This window comes from Pinus tabuliformis, chromosome 1_1, assembly GCF_031772625.1.
Source record: "Pinus tabuliformis cultivar Carrire ecotype Pingquan chromosome 1_1, CPIR1, whole genome shotgun sequence".
Taxonomy (NCBI): Eukaryota; Viridiplantae; Streptophyta; class Pinopsida; order Pinales; family Pinaceae; genus Pinus; species Pinus tabuliformis.
Genome location: NC_142297.1, coordinates 446,796,583 through 446,816,511, shown reverse-complemented (window position 1 = coordinate 446,816,511; position 19,929 = coordinate 446,796,583). Strand labels below are relative to the sequence as shown.

General features: G+C 40.7%; 1 protein-coding gene across 2 annotated transcripts in view; it reads right to left on the bottom strand.

Annotated features, from left to right (window-relative positions):
• Positions 1-18,879, bottom strand: part of LOC149213660 (embryogenesis-associated protein EMB8) — a 244,387-nt gene extending 225,508 nt beyond the window's left edge. The window contains exon 1 of one of the 2 annotated variants that reach the window (XM_089392092.1): positions 18,208-18,879. In XM_089392092.1, the coding sequence (XP_089248218.1) occupies positions 18,208-18,675 (468 nt within the window). In that variant the 5' untranslated portion in view covers positions 18,676-18,879. The remainder of the gene's footprint in view (positions 1-18,207) is intronic. The other variant, XM_089392090.1, reaches the window with a different exon arrangement.
• Between the last annotated feature and the right edge of the window lie 1,050 nt (positions 18,880-19,929).

Genomic DNA, 19,929 nt, shown 5'->3' with positions numbered 1-19,929 from the left:
GCCCAATCAGCATCTGTGTATCCAAATAGTCTCACATCTCCTGCAATGTATCTTAACCCATAAGTGATTGTGCCACGAAAATATCTCAACAAATTCTTGGCACCAATCCAATGTATGTGGTGGGGTTCAACCATATGTTGACTCAACGTGTTGACTGCGAAGCATATATCTGGATAGGAGTTCACTAAGAACATTAATGCTCCGACGAGTTGCCGATACTCGGTAGCATTTCGTAAAACAGGTCTAGCAGCACTACCGCTTAACTTCTTGAAGTCAAGCTCCATCGAGGTAGTTACAGGCTTGCAGTCCACCATACCGAATCTTTCCAATATCTTCACCACATATTTTCCTTGAGATAGGAAAGTCTCCCCTGGCTTCTGCCACACTTCAAGTCCTAGGAAATAGTGCATCAGTCCTTGGTCCTTCATTTCAAATTCAGAAGCCAACTCCCTCTTACATTTGAGAATGAGAGGGTCTACACTTGTTAGAAAGAGGTCATCCACATACAGCACTAGTATGAGAGGTTTTTCATCTTCAATCTTAAAGTAAAGGTTAGGATCAGCTTCACTCCTAGTGAATCCCAGCTTCATCAAGTAGTTGTCGATCCTCTCATACCATGCTCGGGGTGCTTGCTTCAACCCATAGAGAGCCTTCTGCAACCTGCATACATGAGATTTTCGATCATAGATCTCAAATTCTTCGGGTTGCTCCACGTAGACCTCTTCTTTGATCAAGCTGTGCAAAAACGCGGTCTTGACATCCATCTAATGTAGGTTCCATCCTTGTGAAGCGACAAGGGCTATGATCGAGCGAAAGGTCGTATATCTGGAAACAGGTGCAAATATCTCATCATAGTTTATACCTTCGTTCTAGGAGAAACCACGAGCAATAAAACGAGCCTTATACTTTTTCGTACTTCCATCTACTGCATGTTTTATCTTGTAAAGCCATTTGGAAGTAACAACTGTCTTGTCCTGGGGTCTGGGAACTACTTCCCAAACATCATTCTTCATAATAGACTCATATTCTTCGGTCATAGCATCCTTCCATACTTGATGCTTGACGGCATCTGAGAATGATGAAGGCTCATTTTGTATGATCGTGCTCATGATGGTCAAGTATCCCTGATACCTGTGAGGTATCTTACTTTCACGAAAGGTTCCTCGGGGTGCAGCATGTCCTTCAGCATCATCAAGTAGCCCCCCTAAGCCATGAAGGCCTCTTCCTAGAAGAGGAAGGCTAATGTGGAGGAGGATCAATCGGATCCATGGGTTCTTCTACATCACGCATTGATTCATCATCCTTTTCTTTCAGTTCCCTGGTGTTGGCTTCTTGAGTGCTCCTCAAAGTCGAAAGATTGTCCACCTTGCTGAGAGCCATATCTTCGTCAAAGGTGACATCATGACTAATCATGACTTCCCTTTGACCGGCTACATAGATTCTATAGCCTTTAGTATTTTCAGCATAGCCCACGAAAATTCCCTTCTTTCCAGATGCACCCAATTTATATCTTTTCTCTTTCGGCACATGAAAATATACAGGGCTTCCAAAAATTCTAAAATGAGAAACATCAAGTTTCCTACCGATGAACTTTTCTTCAGGAGTCTTGGAACCCAATGCTTGATGAGGGCATTGATTTTGTACATATACGACGGTGTTTGCAGCTTCAGCCCATAGAAACTTCAGAAGTCTTTGATCATGTAGCATGGCTCGGACAGCTTCCATAATCGTGCGGTTCTTCCTTTCTGCCACACCATTCTATTCAGGAGTATATGGTGTAGTAGTCTCCCTCTTGATGCCAGCCTCTTTACAAAAATCATGGAACTCATTAGATTCATATTCATTCCCATTATCAGTTCTTAAGATCTTGATCTTCTTTTCGGTTTGATTCTCGATCAGGGCTTTGAAGTGTCAAAACCAAGAGAACACTTCATCCTTCTTTTTCAAGAAGTATATCCAGATCTTTCGAGAATAGCCATCTGTAAAAGTAAGATAATATGAATATCCTCCCAAGGAGTTCACAGGCATCATACCAGATATGTCCGAGTGAACTAGTTGTAATATATCGAAGATCTTGCTTTGACTTGAGGGGAATGGTCTCCTTTTGAGCTTTCCTTCGGCACATCCCGAACATACACCTTCTTTCTCTACTTGGAATTCGAGCATCCCTGTTACCATCTGTCTTACATCGGGTAGAGCTTTGTAATGAAGGTGGGAAAACCTTCGACGCCAAAGTTCGGACTGAAGAGTTGTGTCACAAGACATAACACCTAGCGGACTTCCACTGACCTGATATAAAGAATCAACATGAAACCCAAGAGTAAAGGCATCTTTAACATTATTTTTCCATATAAGTACCTTGCCATCACTGAAGGTTACCTTGTAGCCTTTGTCTTCCATTGCCGAGATGGACACCAGGTTCTTTTTGAGGTCAGGTGCATTTAATACATCTTGGAATTTCTAGCCTTCTTGAATGATTGTCCTCTTCCTTGACTTCCAGCACTCCTTTTACCTTTGCTATTGAATTTTCCATCCCTTCGATTACCATGAGAGGGATTTTGATCATCGTCACGGTGAGAGTCCTTTCTATCAGGGCATTCCCTTGCATAGTGACCTGCTTTATTGCAAATGTAACATCATCCTTTTCTTCCACCCTTAGGTCCAGCCTTTCTTTTCGATTTAGTCCCGGAATTATTTCTTTTCTTAGCATGAGAAGAAAAAGCAGCAAGAGAACCTTTAGGCAAGGGCATTGCTTTTCTACCCTTGTTTCTTCTTGAATGCATCTAGCCATTAATTCCTCGAAACCAGGAATTACATTATTGTTCAGAAGAGTAGTCTTGAACACGTACCATTCGAATGGTAATCCTCCAAGAGTCGTGAGTGCCATTTCTCTGTCAGTAATAGTCTCCCCAACAGAGAGGAGATCGTTCTTGATCTCGGTGATTCTTAAGAAGTATGCTTGCATACTCTCATCTTTACCCTTCTTGATTTCCCTCAGCTTATTTTTAAGAAACAAAACTTGATTTGCATCATTAACTTTAAATAAACTCACCAGTCTATCATAGATTTCCTTGGAGGTGTCCAGTTCAGAGATGTAGGCCACCAATTGCTTGTCGATAGAGTCCTGAATGATCTTCTTTATTTTGACTTCTCCGTTTTTCCATTTGTTCCAAGCAGCAGCGGATGCATTTGATGGAGGCTCAACAATATTGCCTCTTACATGGTCCAACACTCCTTAATCTTCTAGGGTTAGATCAATAGACATCTTCCATCCGTGATAATCAGCTTTCTCACGGAGCTTGTCTTCGGTAGGAAAGAGTGTTGAGGACCCCATAGTTCTTTTAGGACAGCCTTGCCAATCTTCTCTTCAGTGATTGCTCTTGCTCTTGCCTGGGCTTTGTCTTCACCTCAGCTCTGATACCATGTTAAGTTATGGTATGTTCTATGCTTATAACAGTTTACTTCTTTTTCTTATTATATTCCACAGATTAGCAATCACATGTAAATAAAGTAAAGTGCAGATATAACATTAAACGATCGACAGAAAACAAGCCAAGACAAGAGACACAAGATGTGGCGACTAGCCAGAGACAAACCCCACAATGTGTGGGGAAACCCTTTGATCAAATCTTCTTTTATCTTCAATAATTCAGCAGAGAGAAATAGTACAATAAATCTGATTTATATCAGCAGTAGCAAACCCTAGATCAGCAGCATCAGCGTTAGCGGCTTCATCATCAAACTAGGGCAGACGATATCTCACAAACCAACCGTTGGATCGGCTTGATTCCACCACCAAAAGTTGAGGCTTCCAGAGGAGGTTCAAATGAATCTACAACGCAGTTTAGATGAGGAGATCTTCTGGTCCACACAAGTCAAACTTCACTTCTACAGTTGCAGCTTCAGTTTCAGCAGCTTCCTTCAAACTAGGGTAGTCGATATCTTACAAACCATCTGTCGAATTGACTTGATTCCACCACCAAAAGTTGTGGCTTTCAGAGGAGGTTCAAATGAACCTACAGCGTAGTTCAGATGAGGAGATCTTTTGGTCCACGCAGATCAAACTTTAATTCTGCAATTGCAACTTCCGTTTCAGCAGCTTCCGGCTTCACATGTGTGAGGGAGAGACCCTTTTCTGCGCAGTAGAGAAGAGACTATTTTCTGTGCAGTAGAGAAAGAGAGAGATGTGATGAGATGAGTAAGTCCAAATGAGGAAAAGTCCTCCTGTATTTATACACAACATTGGTGTTTGAATAGATGCGACTATTGGGCTTCTGAGCCTACATGAGTTGTAGGTCAGCTTGATAATAATTCCATAATCAAAATAAATTCATATCTCCATGAATACTTATCGAAATCGAATGATCTTTATATCAATCCTATACCTCTCGACGAGTGGAATCTAATAAAAATATTATCAGCCATGAATAAGATGACCCACATGAATTTTGGCCCTAGTTGCCAATTTTAACATCCCGGGACGCTTACAGGAGACTTATCCCATAAGAATCAAGTCGACGAGCTGAGCAAGGTGGTACCATTCACTTGTTAGCGTCAAAAATTTCGGGTGGTCCCAGATTTTATTTTTTTTCACAATAACGATAAGTGCATCGGAACGGTGCATGGTACAAACCAGAGCTCAAGCTATGACCAATGAGAAGATCGACACTATTGAACAAAAGTTGGACGCATTACTGACGTCGATCAAGACCTTAGCTGACACAATCACAAAGGGCAAGTCGGAGGAACAATCAAAGGCATATGCTTTCAATGAAAACATTGAGGGCGAGTCTAGCCATTCTCTTCACCTCTTTGGCAACCACCAACAGTCCCAGCCGCGACCACCCAAGCTGGACATGTATAAATTTGATGGCTCTCATCCAACCACATGACTAGCACAAATGGAGCAATATTTCACATTGAATCACATCAGAGATGATGCGACTCAGCTAAGTGTGGGTAGCATGTACTTGGACAACGAAAGATGGCAATGGTGGCAGTGGCATCAACGTTGCTATGGAAGGCCCCTGACTTGGCAGGTATTCACAAAATCCCTTACGGATTGCTTCGACCATGAATCTAATTTTTTGGGTCATCTTACTAAGCTCCGATAGACAAGAACAGTGCAAGAATAAATTACAGAATTTGAAGCCTTAGCCTTCCACACAGGAGGTCTACGAGATGAGTTCTACTTGGAATGTTTTGTCAACAGTCTCAAAGAAGCCATACAAGCCCACGTCCGACTGCAACACCCAATCTCATGGGTCAATGCTTGCAAGATAGCTCGTGAAGTAGAACGCGCGTTAGCGGCTCAGTCGACTCGTCCAAATTTCATAGCCAAGGGTCGCCCCACCTAGGCTCCAAGCACTACCCAAACACTTAAGGTTCAAAAGGTGTCACCAGCGGAAATGGCGGAAAGAAGAAAGCAAGGATTGTGTTACTACTATGATGAGAAATACTCCCCAGGGCATAAATGCAAGGAACCCAAATTCTTTCAAATTGATGCTACTGATCACAGTTCATCGGAGGAAGCCCCACCATTTGAGGAACCAGAGGAGGAAGACGAGGACAACCAGCCAGACAATGCGCTCCCAGATACACTTGACGAACCAGTTATCTCGCTTCATGCTTTGGCAGGGATTTCTTCTCCCCAAACTCTCAAAACCAGAGGTTTTATTAAGCATCGCCTTGTAGCAGTCTTGATTGATAGTGGCAGTACGCATAACTTTATCCATCGAAGAGTCGTTGAAGCAGTGCATTGTTTTGTCAGAGAAGTCTCTAATTTCCAGGTCCAAATTGCTGATGGGGGGATAATGAAATGTGAAGGCCGTTGTGAAAATGTCAAACTTCAAATGGGGGATTATTAGCTAAAGACCCATATGTTTGCCATACACATGGGAGGGTGTGACATTGTCTTGGGTGTTGAATGGCTCCGCACACTCGGCCCAATCACAATGGATTTCCAGGAGTTATATATGAGCTTTAAGCAGAACAACCACACACATACCCTCAGAGGACTCCGGGCGGGTGCTCCATCTATCATTAGCTCGCATAGGATGGAAAAATTGTTAAAAAAAGGGCCGCCATGGAGTTATAGCCCAATTTAATGCCATCCAGGCCTTCGAACCCACTTCTCTTCATATCCATCCTGAGATGCAACAAATCTGAAACAACCATCTGTCGATCTTTGACAAGCCTCATGAGCTTCCACCCTTGAGAGGGGAACATGATCATAGCATTACTTTGGTCCCAGGGGCCCAACCACCAAATGTGCACCCATATAGATATCTGTTTGCCCAAAAGAATGAAATTGAAAAAATCATCAAGGAACTCCTGGAAGCAAGCGCCATTCATCCTAGCATTAGTCCTTATTCATCGCCTGTGGTCATGGTGCTCAAGAAAGATGGGGAATGGCGTATGTGTCCAGACTTCAGGGCCCTCAACAAGCTGACGGTCAAAGATAAATTTCCCATCCCGGTTGTCGATGATTTGCTAGATGAATTAAATGGGGCTCAATTCTTTACTAAGCTCGACCTTCACTCGGGCTATCACCAAATTCGCATGAAAGAAGTAGACATTCCAAAGACTGCTTTTCAAACTCATGAAGGCCATTATGAATTCCTGGTCATGCCATTTGGCCTTTGTAATGCCCCATCCACTTTTCAGAGCCTCATGGACCGCCTGCTCAAACCATATCTCAAAAAATTTGTCCCACATCTTCAGCATGTAGATCTGCTCTTGCAACTGCTCCGAAAGCATAAATTATTTGTCAAGATGTCCAAGTGTTCTTTTGGCATGGCAGAAGTTGAGTATTTGGGCCACATTGTGGAGCGTGAAGGTGTCAGGGTGGACCCCAAAAAGATCCAGGCAATGCAGGATTGGCCTCAACCAAAGACCTTGAAGAGCTTGAGAGGATTTTTGGGTCTCACGGGCTACTATCGCAAATTTGTCTGCAATTATGGTTGCATTGCTAGACCCCTCACTCACCTTCTCAAGAAAAATTCATTTCTTTGGAATGATGAAGCGCAACAGGCATTTATAGCTCTCAAACATGCCATGTGTTCCACTCCCGTATTAGCACTACCCGACTTCACCAAATCTTTTGTGATTGAATGTGATGCTTCAGGTACGGGTATTGGGGCAGTCTTAATGCAGGAAGGTCAACCCTTGGCCTTCACTAACCAACAATTAAGTGGGACAAATCTAAGACAATCTACCTATGAAAAGGAGATGTTGGCCATCTTAAATGCAGTAGATACCTGGCGACCATACTTATTAGGGCGGCGTTTCCAAATCCGCATAGACCATTAAAGCCTTAAATATTTTTGGAGCAACACCTATCCTCACCACAACAAAATAAATGGCTTGCCAAAATGTTGGGATATGATTATGAGATAATTTACAAGAAAGGGCGCAAAAATGTCGTAGCAGATGCTTTATCACGCCAATTTGAGGAGGAAAGCACCCTGCTCGCAATCTCCCTTCCTATTCCAGAATGGATTGAAGAGGCTCGCAAGGAATGGTTTTCACATCCTTTGCTCTCCCAACTTATTAATAAATTACAGGCGGATCCAAATTCCATAGTGGGCTACTCTTGGTAGGATGAGATTCTTCGCTACAAGGACAAAGTCGTGATATCACCAACATCCACCCTCAAAAGTCGCATTTTGGCGGAGTTGCACGCATCTCCCACTGCAGGCCATTCAGGCTTTCAGAGGACTTATGCTCGCAATCGACGTTCATTCTTTTGGACATGCATGAAAAAGGGCATTCTTACTTTTGTAGCTGAGTGTGACGTATGTCAGCGCCACAAAGGAGACAGTCAAATCCCCAGGCACATTACAGCCATTGCCCATCCCGGCCTCAATCTAGACGGAGGTTTCTATGGACTTCATTACGAGTCTTCCCAGTGTTACTTGGGAGCGGGAGCGACATTTTCAGAAGCTCCCAGTTTGGGAGCGAATCCCGGAGCGATTTTTTAAAAATATATATATTTTGATACATATATGTCAACAAAAACATGTAAAATGATGAATTAGATATAAAAAAAAAAAACATGGATTGATCATTGAACCATATCACATCAATCATCTAGAAGTTATAATCTTCATCAACCACGTCCACAAGTTAGTAACACACATATTACAACATTTTGAGTCTCGTGAATCATGATTCATCAAATTCAATCTTAAAGTTTCAACTTCAAGCTTTCAAGATTGAAAATTCAATAAATAACATTTATCATCATTGATCACCAAAGTTGTACTTGTAAGCTAAGTTTAACCATTACAAGAAATAATATCTAAGTTTCTAACTGTTAACATGAAATGAAATGTTATAAAATGAATTATGAAATGAAATGAAACAACTTTAGTCTTTCACGAAGCATCATATTCATAATTCAGAATCATTACGAATGAGTTATAATTGCCAACTTCAAACTTCAAACTTTCATTGTCACAGTCATATATTGTTTACAGAAAATATCATTATGATATGAAAGACTCAAGAGTCAAGGACTCAAGACTTAACAGTTATGAAAACTCATACAAACTAGAAAAGACAAGTAAACTGTAAATCTATTATCTACTACTGCATGTGGCCCTTGCCACGAGAGTCTACTATATGAGCAGGTCATGGTGGTCTTCTAGGAGTCTCCCGCACAGACCGACGACCAGAACTAGAAGGCACATGCCCTCCATGTGAGGATATAGATGAAAGTGGCGACAACAAAGGAACAAGACTCAGAACTCGAGCACTGCTACTGGATGGTGGAGGTGGCATGGCTGCTGCTTCATCTTCATCCCTTATAAGTTCCTCTTCCAGTTCTTCAAGTTGTATAGTGCCATCCTCCAAATTGTCATCCTCTGGGTAGTTGTCCCAAATTTGTTATGTTGGATCCTCATAAGCCTTATCACAGTAATGACTCAACAACCTCAAGTTGTAGTGCACATAAACCAAGCTTTCTGCCCAGTTTTCATCGAGTCTATTTCTTTTCACATTATGTATGAAGCTGTAGGTGCTCCAACACCTCTCTACAGAAGAAGTATTTACAACCTGTGATAGAAATTTTTTTGCCAATTTTGGCAAAAGTCCCTAGCCGCCATATGATTCCCACCATGTGAGAGCATCAAATCTGTCTCTGTCTTCCATTGCATGGAAGGTACCAAACAAACCAGTGCCACTGAAGTATCTGCCTATTTCAAGGCGCACACTAGCACATTCCTCCCTGTCAGGTATCAACTTTTCTAATGCATCCAAATATCCTCTAGATACCTCTTCATCTAAATGGGATTTGGTCCTAACCCCACCCCCTGGTGCAGGTTGGCCCAACCAAGATGTAGAGTAGTATTTTGGTGTAAGGATATACGCCAAGCAATGTAGTGGAAGATTAAGTTTATTCCACCGTACACACACACAATCGTGAATCAATTTCTACAAGTCGGGATCATTGTTATGGACAATACCTTTTATTTGCCCCAACATGGTATCCATCTCCTCGCCAATCACTGGTTTATCTGTATCTACAAACCGAATCATGTGATAAATGGGTTTGGTGAAATCCAATACCTACCTCACACTTGCCCAAAACATACCATCAAGAGCGGCCTCCTCCACCAGCTCAAAACCTCGTCTGTCAGCTGCATTTGTAGCCCTTTTCTTTAATACCTGCTAGTGTGGACTTGATACCATGCTAGCCAATGACTCTCTTACCTTCAAAAGGCATCTGAAGGTGAGGTAATAGCTATCAAATCTAGTCCTCGCAATCTTCAACAACTCCAATATTGAGTGACTGCGGAAAAGGCCATGGGTATTGCTATGATTTGTAATAAATTTTATCATTTGTTTTTCTTGTACAAATCACCAATCCATTTGTATTGTTTATTTTTGTTCTTAACAACATCATGCATCAAAAGGTTCAATGTGTGAACCAAACACCCAGACCAAAATATGTTGGGGTATTTATCCTCAATAATTGCTCCCGCTGACTTACAATTTATTTTTTTTCTGAATCAGACTAAGCTATTATATTACAAAAAAGGCAAAATTTACATCATCAGTGTTACAACAGAGCCGTAGCCCTGTGATTCCTGTCGAAGAACTCACAGTAAGCTCAGGAATAATCATCTCCAAAATTACATAAGACCGACACTGAACCAAAACGACAGTCATGAGACCGACACTGAACATACATGATTAGCCGAAACTGAAACACATAAAGACTGGAACAAATATGGATATCCGTCACTGTTACAGATAAGGACAGAAATACATAAGGACAAAGACCCGACACATATAAGATAGCGGTGAGAGCAGACAGTGAAAAAATTCCTTTCTCAGAGACCTGAGGCGAACTGCAGAGCGAGCTAGTCATCATCAGTGGTGTGCGGATCTTCCTCCGTTTTGCATCTGGGAAGCTTGTGGATGTCCGGTTCGGTGAGAGTGTTTCGCTGCACAGGTTCACTTGGGCCTGCCCCAGGATCTGGGGAGAAGCTTTCTTGGACGGGGCGCAGCATATCAACGGCGGGAACTTGCATATCTATTGTGGGAGCCGACCCAGGAATCCGCGGAGGGCTGGCTTGAAGAGCATCGTCTTGACCGCCAGGATTGCTGCAATGCTCCACCGACACAGTAACAAAGAAAGTAGAATTTGACAGAGTACATGGAATGCGATATCTCACCATGGGATGCGCAGAGTGCCCACAGTCCATAATTTCTCGGTGTTCCGCTGCTCTACCTCGGCCAACTGCCCGTCCCCTGGAGCGTCTGCGGTCGGAAGAAACCTCGATTGAGGAGGAGGGGGAAGGGGCTTGCCTCTGAGACGAAGCCCGACCTCTGGAACTTCCGCGCCTACTTATCATCCTTTGGCGCTCACGCTGCATCCCTGAATTGTTCAAATAGCAGGTATACCCCTCGCAACCTCCCTCAGAACCAGAGAATGAGCCAACACAACCTCCGAGCACCCAAACCTTATGCCAGACTGCGGGAGAATGACAGAGATGCCATACATCCCCGAATTGTTCAAAGAGCAGGATACCCCCTCGCAACCTCCCTCAGAACCAGAGAGTGAGCCACCACAACCTCCCTCAGAACCAGAGCATGAGCCAACACAAACTGCGGGAGAATGACAGAGATGCCATGGCTTTGTAACGCCATTTTCCCGTTACCAAGAAGAGCAGTAAATGCCGAAATGACTCGACTGCAATAAACCATCGCCTCCGTTCTTAAATGCATCGCGCAGATAGACCATATATGAATCGTCCTGGCATACGTGGCTCATCCGGGCTGACACATGCCCTTGTGATGAGCCACTGACCTGTTATGCATTAAAACCACCCGCATCCGGGACCCGCTGACTTACAATTAGGAGCATTATCAGTGATGACTTGGATGACATTGTATGGTCCAATACGGTCAATTGTTTCAAGTAATGCTTCTGCAATGTTGATGACGGTCTTGAACTTCTCTGAGTAATCATATGCATTTAGAAAGATGGCACCACTAACAGACACAGCAAGAACACTTATCAATGGCTTACCTTTTACATTTGTCCATCCATCAAATACAATGGGAACCCCATGGTCAGTCCAAGAACTTGTCATTCTATTCAAAGAATGTGATATTTTTGCTTTTTCATGATCAAGTCCAACGGTTCTTGCCTTGTCATACCCAGGGCTTTGTATCCTTTAGGGGCATCATTTATGGCAGAAACCATTTCGTGCTAATAAGGTGAGCGAAGAACATTGAATGGTATCCCACATGCATAGAGAAACCTGTAAACTTTTGAATCCACATCATTCCTACACCCTTCATCAAGGAAATCTGATATGGTTCTACGCCTTAAAGTTGGTGACCCTATGCCTCCGTATCCACTGCCTTGGGAGGATGCTGAAGGAGTTCTTTATGCTTGTGATTGTGAGCTTGTTCAAAGAAACCCCTTGATTTTTTAGATTTATATTGGGCTTCCTCCTCTTTCCTTATATATTTGGCTCTATCTGCTGTTGACACACCTGCACAAGTTTTGATTCCTATTTGTTTATCTCCATCCCATGGCCTTTTCCCGTAGAGGTGTTTTCTAGCACGGGTGTATGAACCTGTGTAATTATTGTTGCAATGGGGGCAATGAAATTTAGTGGTTCCACCCCCTTTCCCTGCTTCAGGCCTGTTAACATATTTCCACAATGGGGTTTGGTCTTGTTTAGTTTTTTCAGCTGTTGAATCATGTTCACCCTCCTCCAGCTCCTCCTCACTGGGGTTTTCATCAAATCCACTTTGTCCCCCTTCTTCATCCCCTTCTTCATTTTGAACCCTCATTTTCCTACTCTCCAGCACCATAATAACTAGAAAAGGAACCAAGAAGAAGAAAATGCCAAGAAATATAGCCATGATGTTTGAAATTTGTAGTTTTGAATCTGCAAAATTTAATAAAATGGAATGGGAATGGGAATGGAAATGGGAATGAGAAAAATGTATTTATTTATTTAGATTCTAGAAATTAGGAGTAAATTACTAACCTACCTCAAATCCAAGACTCCTTGCTCCTTGCTCCTCGGCACTCGCAGCCTCACTCCTCGCTCCTTGCTCCTTGGCTCTCCTTGGCTCTCTCAAGTCACAATGACTAACAAAAATCCCTCCTTCCCTTTATATAACAAAACAATTCTTAAAAAAAATAGTTTTTTAGCGAGGGTCTTCCAAAGTCAGGCAACAGGTCAATCATCATGGTGGTTGTGGACAAACTTTCTAAGTATGCTCATTTTTGTGCCCTACCCCACCCCTTTATACCAGCTTTGGTGGCTCAATCTTTCATGGACCAAATCTTCAAATTGCATGGCATGCCCACTTCCATTGTGCCTGATCATGACCCGATCTTCACTAGTAACTTTTGGCAGGAACTCTTCAGGCTACAAGGTACCCAACTACAACTCAGTACTTCCTATCATCCCCAAACTAATGGTCAAACTGAAGCAGTCAACAAATGTCTGGAGACCTACCTTAGGTGTTTCACTTCAAAAAAACAACATCTATGGGTACAGTGGTTACCTCTAGCTGAATGGTGGTATAACACTAACTATCATGCCACCACCAAAATGACTCCATATGAAGCTGTTTATGGTCAACTCCCTCCTTCACCTACTTCTTATATCCAGGGATGCTCGAAGGTACAAGTAGTGGATCAACTCCTACAGAACCGCACAACCATGCTGGCCCACCTCAGAGAGAATCTCCATCAAGCTCAAAACCGCATGAAGCAACAGGCGGATCAACATCGTTGGAAACGCAAATTTCAAGAAGGGGATAAGGTATTTTTGAGGCTGCAACCATATAAGCAAACATCACTCAAAGACAAGGGTTGCCAGAAATTATCTCCAAAATTCTATGGACCGTATCAAGTACTTCAGCGCATCAGAGAAGTAGCCTACAAGCTAGCTTTGCCACCCACGGAAAAAATCCATCCAGTCTTCCATGTCTCATGCCTCAAGAAAGTGATTGGCATACTCCACAAAGAGGTTGACGCAATGCAGAGAGGCAGTGCAGAGCTTCAAAGGGAGATCCGTATTTGCTGAGGAGAAGTCAAGATTTAGAGGCAGGAGCTGGAGTGGGAGACCAGAGGCCAGAAGATCGAGTTTCCAGAGCAACAGTGGATCAACAGAGTAAGAGAGACGTTGGTCCCAACAGGTTGATGCAGATCTACGTAGGGTGACGCAGAGGCAACAAGGAGCAACTCATCTTGAGCTAAGGTCAGTGTCAGATCACCGGTGGAAGTGAGATATTTCTCACTAGACTTCTATCAGTGATTTTCTCTGTATGAAAAGCTAGATTTGAGCTTCCATAGATTTGTACTCAGATTTACTACTACATAATAATAAAACCCTCAGCTGTTGCACCGGTTTTTCCAATTTGGGTTTTTCCAGGGACATTGGTCCAAAAAAACAGTATTTATTGTGTGTGTGCATCTATTCTTCCAGTGTTTTTATTTCTTCCACAGTATTGTATTTTTGAAGGCTACAATATATATATTTCAATATTTTCCACAGAAAACTGCAAATAATTTGTTCAAGTTATCTAACAAATAGAATAAACTTAATCAGAGGCTATAGTAGGATTCAAGATCATTGAATTTTCACATTATGATGTATATGAATATGCTATTGCACAGAGCTAAGGACTTGTATTGTTGATATCCCAGATTATGCTAGGATTTGATGCTATTGGGGAGAGTTGATCGCCATAATCTATAAAGGTGTACATTGTTACAATGTGTTGATAGTTGGAGCTCATTTATGTCGGTACTATGAATTTGAGTTTGCTATATTATATTTGTTGCCATACTGCTAGGGTTTGATTGAAGAGTCCTTATCATTGTAGAGATCTGATATAGCTAGGGTAATGAGGTTGAGGACCATGTCTAGAGATTAATGTTGAACTTGTAATTTGTGTGACTTGTTGAAGTGTGTTGACCAGCCTTAATCAATGGAGAGTATTGTTACTAATGTGGTATGATAGCCAGCCACCGAGATTTACATGAAATTTGTAATACCTGAGATGATTGAACATGTCAATATTGATAGTGCGATGGTTATAAGGCAAGACGGTGATGATTGCAGATTAATTTAGTGACAGAGACGACCGAAAATCTTATTCAATTATCTCTTATCTTCAAGGAAGTAGGGTAGTGCAAGGCGGAGAGTGAAGTCTACTTCAGGTCAGAGCCTAAAATAGGGTGGTGCTATGGCAGGTTAGAGCATCCTTTCAGTCAAAGTTGATAAAACCAGGGCATTGGAGTGTCCTTCCAGTTGGAGTTGTTAAATTGGAGCGTCGGAGCGTCCTTTCAATTGAAGTTGATAAATCAGGGTGTTGGAACCTCCTTCCAGTTGTTCTTGGAGAATATTGGAAGTCGAAGCTTCCTGTCGATGTAACCTTGAAAAGACCTATATTAAAAGCATTCACTGGTTTTTCTCCCGGAAGGGTTTCCACCTTAAAATCTCTTATGTACTGTCTTTGATGTTGTGCATTGTTGAATGATGTTGTTGATTTATCCCTTGATCTAATGCTAATGATAATTAATGCTCTGTGAAGTTAAAATTAACTAATTGAAGTGAAATATTGATTCACCCCCCTCTCAATATTTCCAACAATTGGTATCAGAGCAGGTTCCTTTAGTTGCAGCCTAACAACTGGAAGGCAGATCTCAAAAGTGCAAAGATGGGAAAGTCAAAGAAGCACGCATCCAAATGATCAAAGGAAGTCTTCGATATTGCAGTAGTCTCAAAATCTGTTACAGCTAATGAAGAGAATCAAGTAGGCCCAAAACCTGAGCTCGATGAAACCAAATATGATATATGGGAATCCAGAATGGAAGCCTATTTAAAAGCTCATGGATATGATGTATGGCACTTTGTTGTTTCTGGAGACACATCTACCGATGAATCTAGAAGGTACAATACAAAAGCCATGAATGTCATTCTTAGTACTATGCCAGATCCTGTGAAAACCTAAGTGGATCAATGCTCTTCAGCCAAAAGGATTTGGAAGAAGCTTCACAATCTCTACTCAAAGAAGCATGCAGGTTAAGATGAAGATGATGATGATTATTGTCATTCAGATAAATTAGATGAAGAAGAAGAAACAGTAGTTGACATGGAGGTAGAATCGATCAATGCCTTATGTGATCTTAACAAAGAAAGGAAGCGAAATTAGATATTCGAAGAAGAAGTTGCCCTTCTAAGACTTCATGTGAAGGAAGCATAGAAGAAAGAGAAAATCTTGACAAACCAATTAGAGGAATCTGTTCAAAAGAACAAGACAGAAGTTAGTCAAAACCAAAAGGTACTTAATGTCGCTCTAGATGAAAAAACCAGCTCAACAAATGGCATTAGGAGCAATTGCAAGATGTCGAAAGGAAAAATTATGTCATTAATGAGAAGGATCGAGAAATTGCTTGCTTGAAGACAAAGGCAAAAGAAGCAAGTGAAGCTCCATGCAAAGAATGCACAAGCTCCAAGACCCTGCAAAGCAAGGTTGAAGAGAAGTCTAATAGCAAAATCCTTCAAAGGCCAAATCGAAGTGAAGGTCAGAAGAAGGTTGAAAATGTTGAAGTAATCAACGACAAGGATCAACAAAAGGTTGCACCTCCAAGGAATAATGTCTTCAGAAGATCAAAAACATCAAGGCAAGTCGTTTCTTCCCAATACCATAGCATATTTTCTCGGTATCGGTTTTCATGTACTAACTTTGGGCATAAGGCTAGGGATTGCAGAGCTTATGATAGGGATGATTATCAAGGCCATTATCAAAACCCTAAAAGCAAGTTGGCAGGATCACAAGACAAAAATCCAAATGGCTTTGTCAACAGAAAGTATATGTCAATTGCTCCATCTTTCAGGGATCATATAGAATGCTTCAAATGCCATAACTATGGACACATAGCTCATGATTGCAAATACATGAAGGAGAACTCTAATATTAGATACAAGAAGATTTGGAGAAGAAAATAAAAGCAAGTAGATCAGGAGAATGAAAAGATCTCAAAGGTCATGCTTTCAAGATTTGTAAAGTCGCAAAACCATGAGGAATCTATAGGCACAATGGAATGTCAAGGTTCAGGATGTTGAAGAATCTAGGGCAATTAGATATAGTAGGATTCTTCTAGACTTGATAACAATTTGTGAAGCACTTTTACAATTTATCTTGTTAGCTTAATCTTCTTCTCTTCTTATTAATGCATGTGTGTTTACTTCATCAAACTACTACCAAACACATAAGAACCAAGAACACAAGATATTGGCTCTTTGCCAGGGCAAAAGCTCTCTCTCTCTTAGAGAGGAAAACCCTTTCGTAAATTTCTCGTATTGAAGCTTCTTAGTGATCAATGCCAACCCTAGACCCTTGACAAGAATATCCTCTAAGCACAAGTCAAATCCTTCCTCCTTCCTGCACTTTGTTTTCCGGCACTTTGTCCTCCTCCTTCCGGCACTTCATCCTCCTTCTTCCTTCTTCAACTAGAGATAGAACTTGTTTATGTGAGCTCTAGAAGAGATACTTGTCTTTTATACTTAGTGAGATCCTTCACCTATGGAGACACCTTCCTTTTCTTGACTAACTGAGTTTCTTCTTGATGTGTAGTTGTAGGCTTGATGTGACAGCATAGCAGCCCTAGTTTCTCGCATGTGTGGGTGGTTTCCTCAAGTATTTGACTCCTCCTATCTTCGCTTGGGAGAGCCTCTTCTTCGATCTAGTGGGAGGCCTTATAGGCCTAAGTTACTAGCCCAAACAATGAGAAATATGGGACTGATATGCTGCTGCTGCTGTTATGACCACAGAGAGGCCTCTTTTTCTCGCACGTGTGACTGTGTTTGACCCTTAGAACAGCCATTTAAACTTCGGTCTTGTCTTCTCCTTCTTCGCTACACTAGAGGTTCCTTATACTAGGCTTCTTTCACTCTTTTTTGACTTCTCTTGCTCGCTGATTTCAAAGGTGATTTTCTTATCGTTGGAGGAGTGGACAGCCTCTATATATAGAGGACTGTCCCTCCTTTAGGCCAACTTGAGGACAGTAGGCTGACTTGAGTTTTCTTCAACGTTTTTTCTCCTTTTGGTGATGTCGTTGCATGGAGAGGACTTGTCTTTGCTTGGAGGTATATTCTTTGACTCTTATACAAATATATACATGGTGTAACATGTCTTTAAAGGTCTTCAAATTTTCTTCTGACTATTTGACTCACCTATAGCACTTTAACATGTGCTAGACCTATTTCAATGAGCAAGAAACTCATTGATAAATATAACAAAAATAATATTTCTTTTCTTGAATAAATACAAATATCAAAAGTACATTTATGAAGACCAAACCTAGTTACACTTTCTTCAACACAAGATGATCCAGCTACAGAACCAATGCATACATTGATCTAAACAAGCCAACTTGAAGATTCCTATCCTACTGTCTCTTCCACAAAATTTCAAAATAAAATAAAATAATTAAACCTAACTTCCAACTTCACCGATTTTCTGTCCGAATTTAGCGTTTTACTGTTATTTAAATCACAGTAAATTTCACAAAACAAATTCTCCCTTCATTTTTAATTTGCTTTTTCATGTATCAAAAAATAAATTAGAACGAATCAGTGACATTTTTCAGATTAAAAAAAAAAAAATATATATATATATATATATATGAAAATACGATAACAAATATAAGCTGCCAACCAGTAATATAAGAACAGGACTGTTGACCGGCAATTCCCCGTTCCATAGCTCCGCATCTTCCCCTGAAAATGGCCAGTCCAGTGCCACAGAACCGCCATCTGCCATTCTAAGACACTCCCTCCTGAACTTGATGATTGGACGAGATCTGAAGAAGGAAGCGAATATAGTCTCCACGTGCCTGTTTCCCATAAATGGAAATGTCTGGTAAGGACGCCCCAAGGTCGTCAATTTAGACATTAATTCTCTGTTGGAACCGATAATCTCCGGCATCCGCTTGTCCCGCCGCTGAGTTCCTGCGGCTGCACGCCCGGTTAATTCATCCATCTCTTCGCAGGCGCCCGCTGCGCTTTTCTTGGCTGGGAAAGCTGCCCGGAACTGCGAAATTCGCCGAGAAATTCTACGGAACGGATTATGTGGGAAGTTGCAGTGGATTTCTGTCATGCTGACGGGTCTCCCAGAGATTGCCATCGTTGTATAGACGGAAACACTGCCGTCAAATTTGCCGTCACCAGCTGCTTTTGTTGATATGAGAGAAGATAAATCTTTGTTGCTGGTGAGAACGGCAAAATCGTGCTCCGACTCGAACCTTTCGAATTTGGCGTCAAATGCCGGGTACACGGTTATAAAACGTCACAACAAAATATCTGGAGTGCAGTGGATAATATGACTCGTACAAAGGAAATGGGAAAGAAAGAAAGAAAGAAATTATTTTAATGTCCACGAGTGGTTAAGTGAATTGAAAATATCATCGCTGTAAATAAAATAGGAATTTCAATGTGAATTCAGAAAAATAGTTATCTTGGTTAAAGAGAAGAGGTGGAAAAGGTGATTACTCATAGAGGAAATGTAGCTAAAAAGCTAATTGAAAATATCATTATTCCACATGGAAAAGGTGACACGCTAATGTGAAAGTGAATTGAAAATATAACTATAGCACATGTGAAAGTGGATTGAAAATATAACTATAGTAAATCAAAAAAAAAAAAAAGAATTTCAATGTGAATTGAAAAGGATGGTTATCTTGTTTTAAAAGAAGAGGTGGAAAAGGTGATAATTAATAAAGGGAATTTCAATGTGAATTGAGATGTTGTTTAAAGAAAATAGGTGTTTTTTATATATATGGTTAGATTTATTTAATAAAATTTATAAGATGAATGGTAATGTAAGTAAGTCATTTATCTATGATCATTTCCATCATGATTTTTGATTTTTTTTAGATTTATTTAATAAAATTGATAATTAAATGAATTTTAAAATTAATATTAATTTTATTAATTTAAAGTTAATATTATTTTTATTTTTATTAAAAAATGTATTTTTAATTGTTAATTAATTATTTATTTATTTTAGCTATTCAATATTAATTAAAAATAATAACTAATTTTATAATATTTTAGCTATTTTTACAATAAATATTATTAATAATAAAAATAATATATTTAATATTAATTAAAAATAATAACTATTTTTATAATATTTTAATTATTTTTACAATAAATATTATTAATAATAAAAATAATAATATATGGTTGTGAGATTTGGGGTTGCAGCATCTCCAGAGAATCATGGAGAAAGATTGAGCAAATCCAGAAGCGTTTTATAGCTTATAACCTGAAAATTAAAAGTAATACACCCTATCCTATTCTCCTTATAGAAGCAGGTATTTCCCCTATTGAGAGCCTAGCTATGATTAAGTTTCTGTTGTACAAGCACAAACTCAAT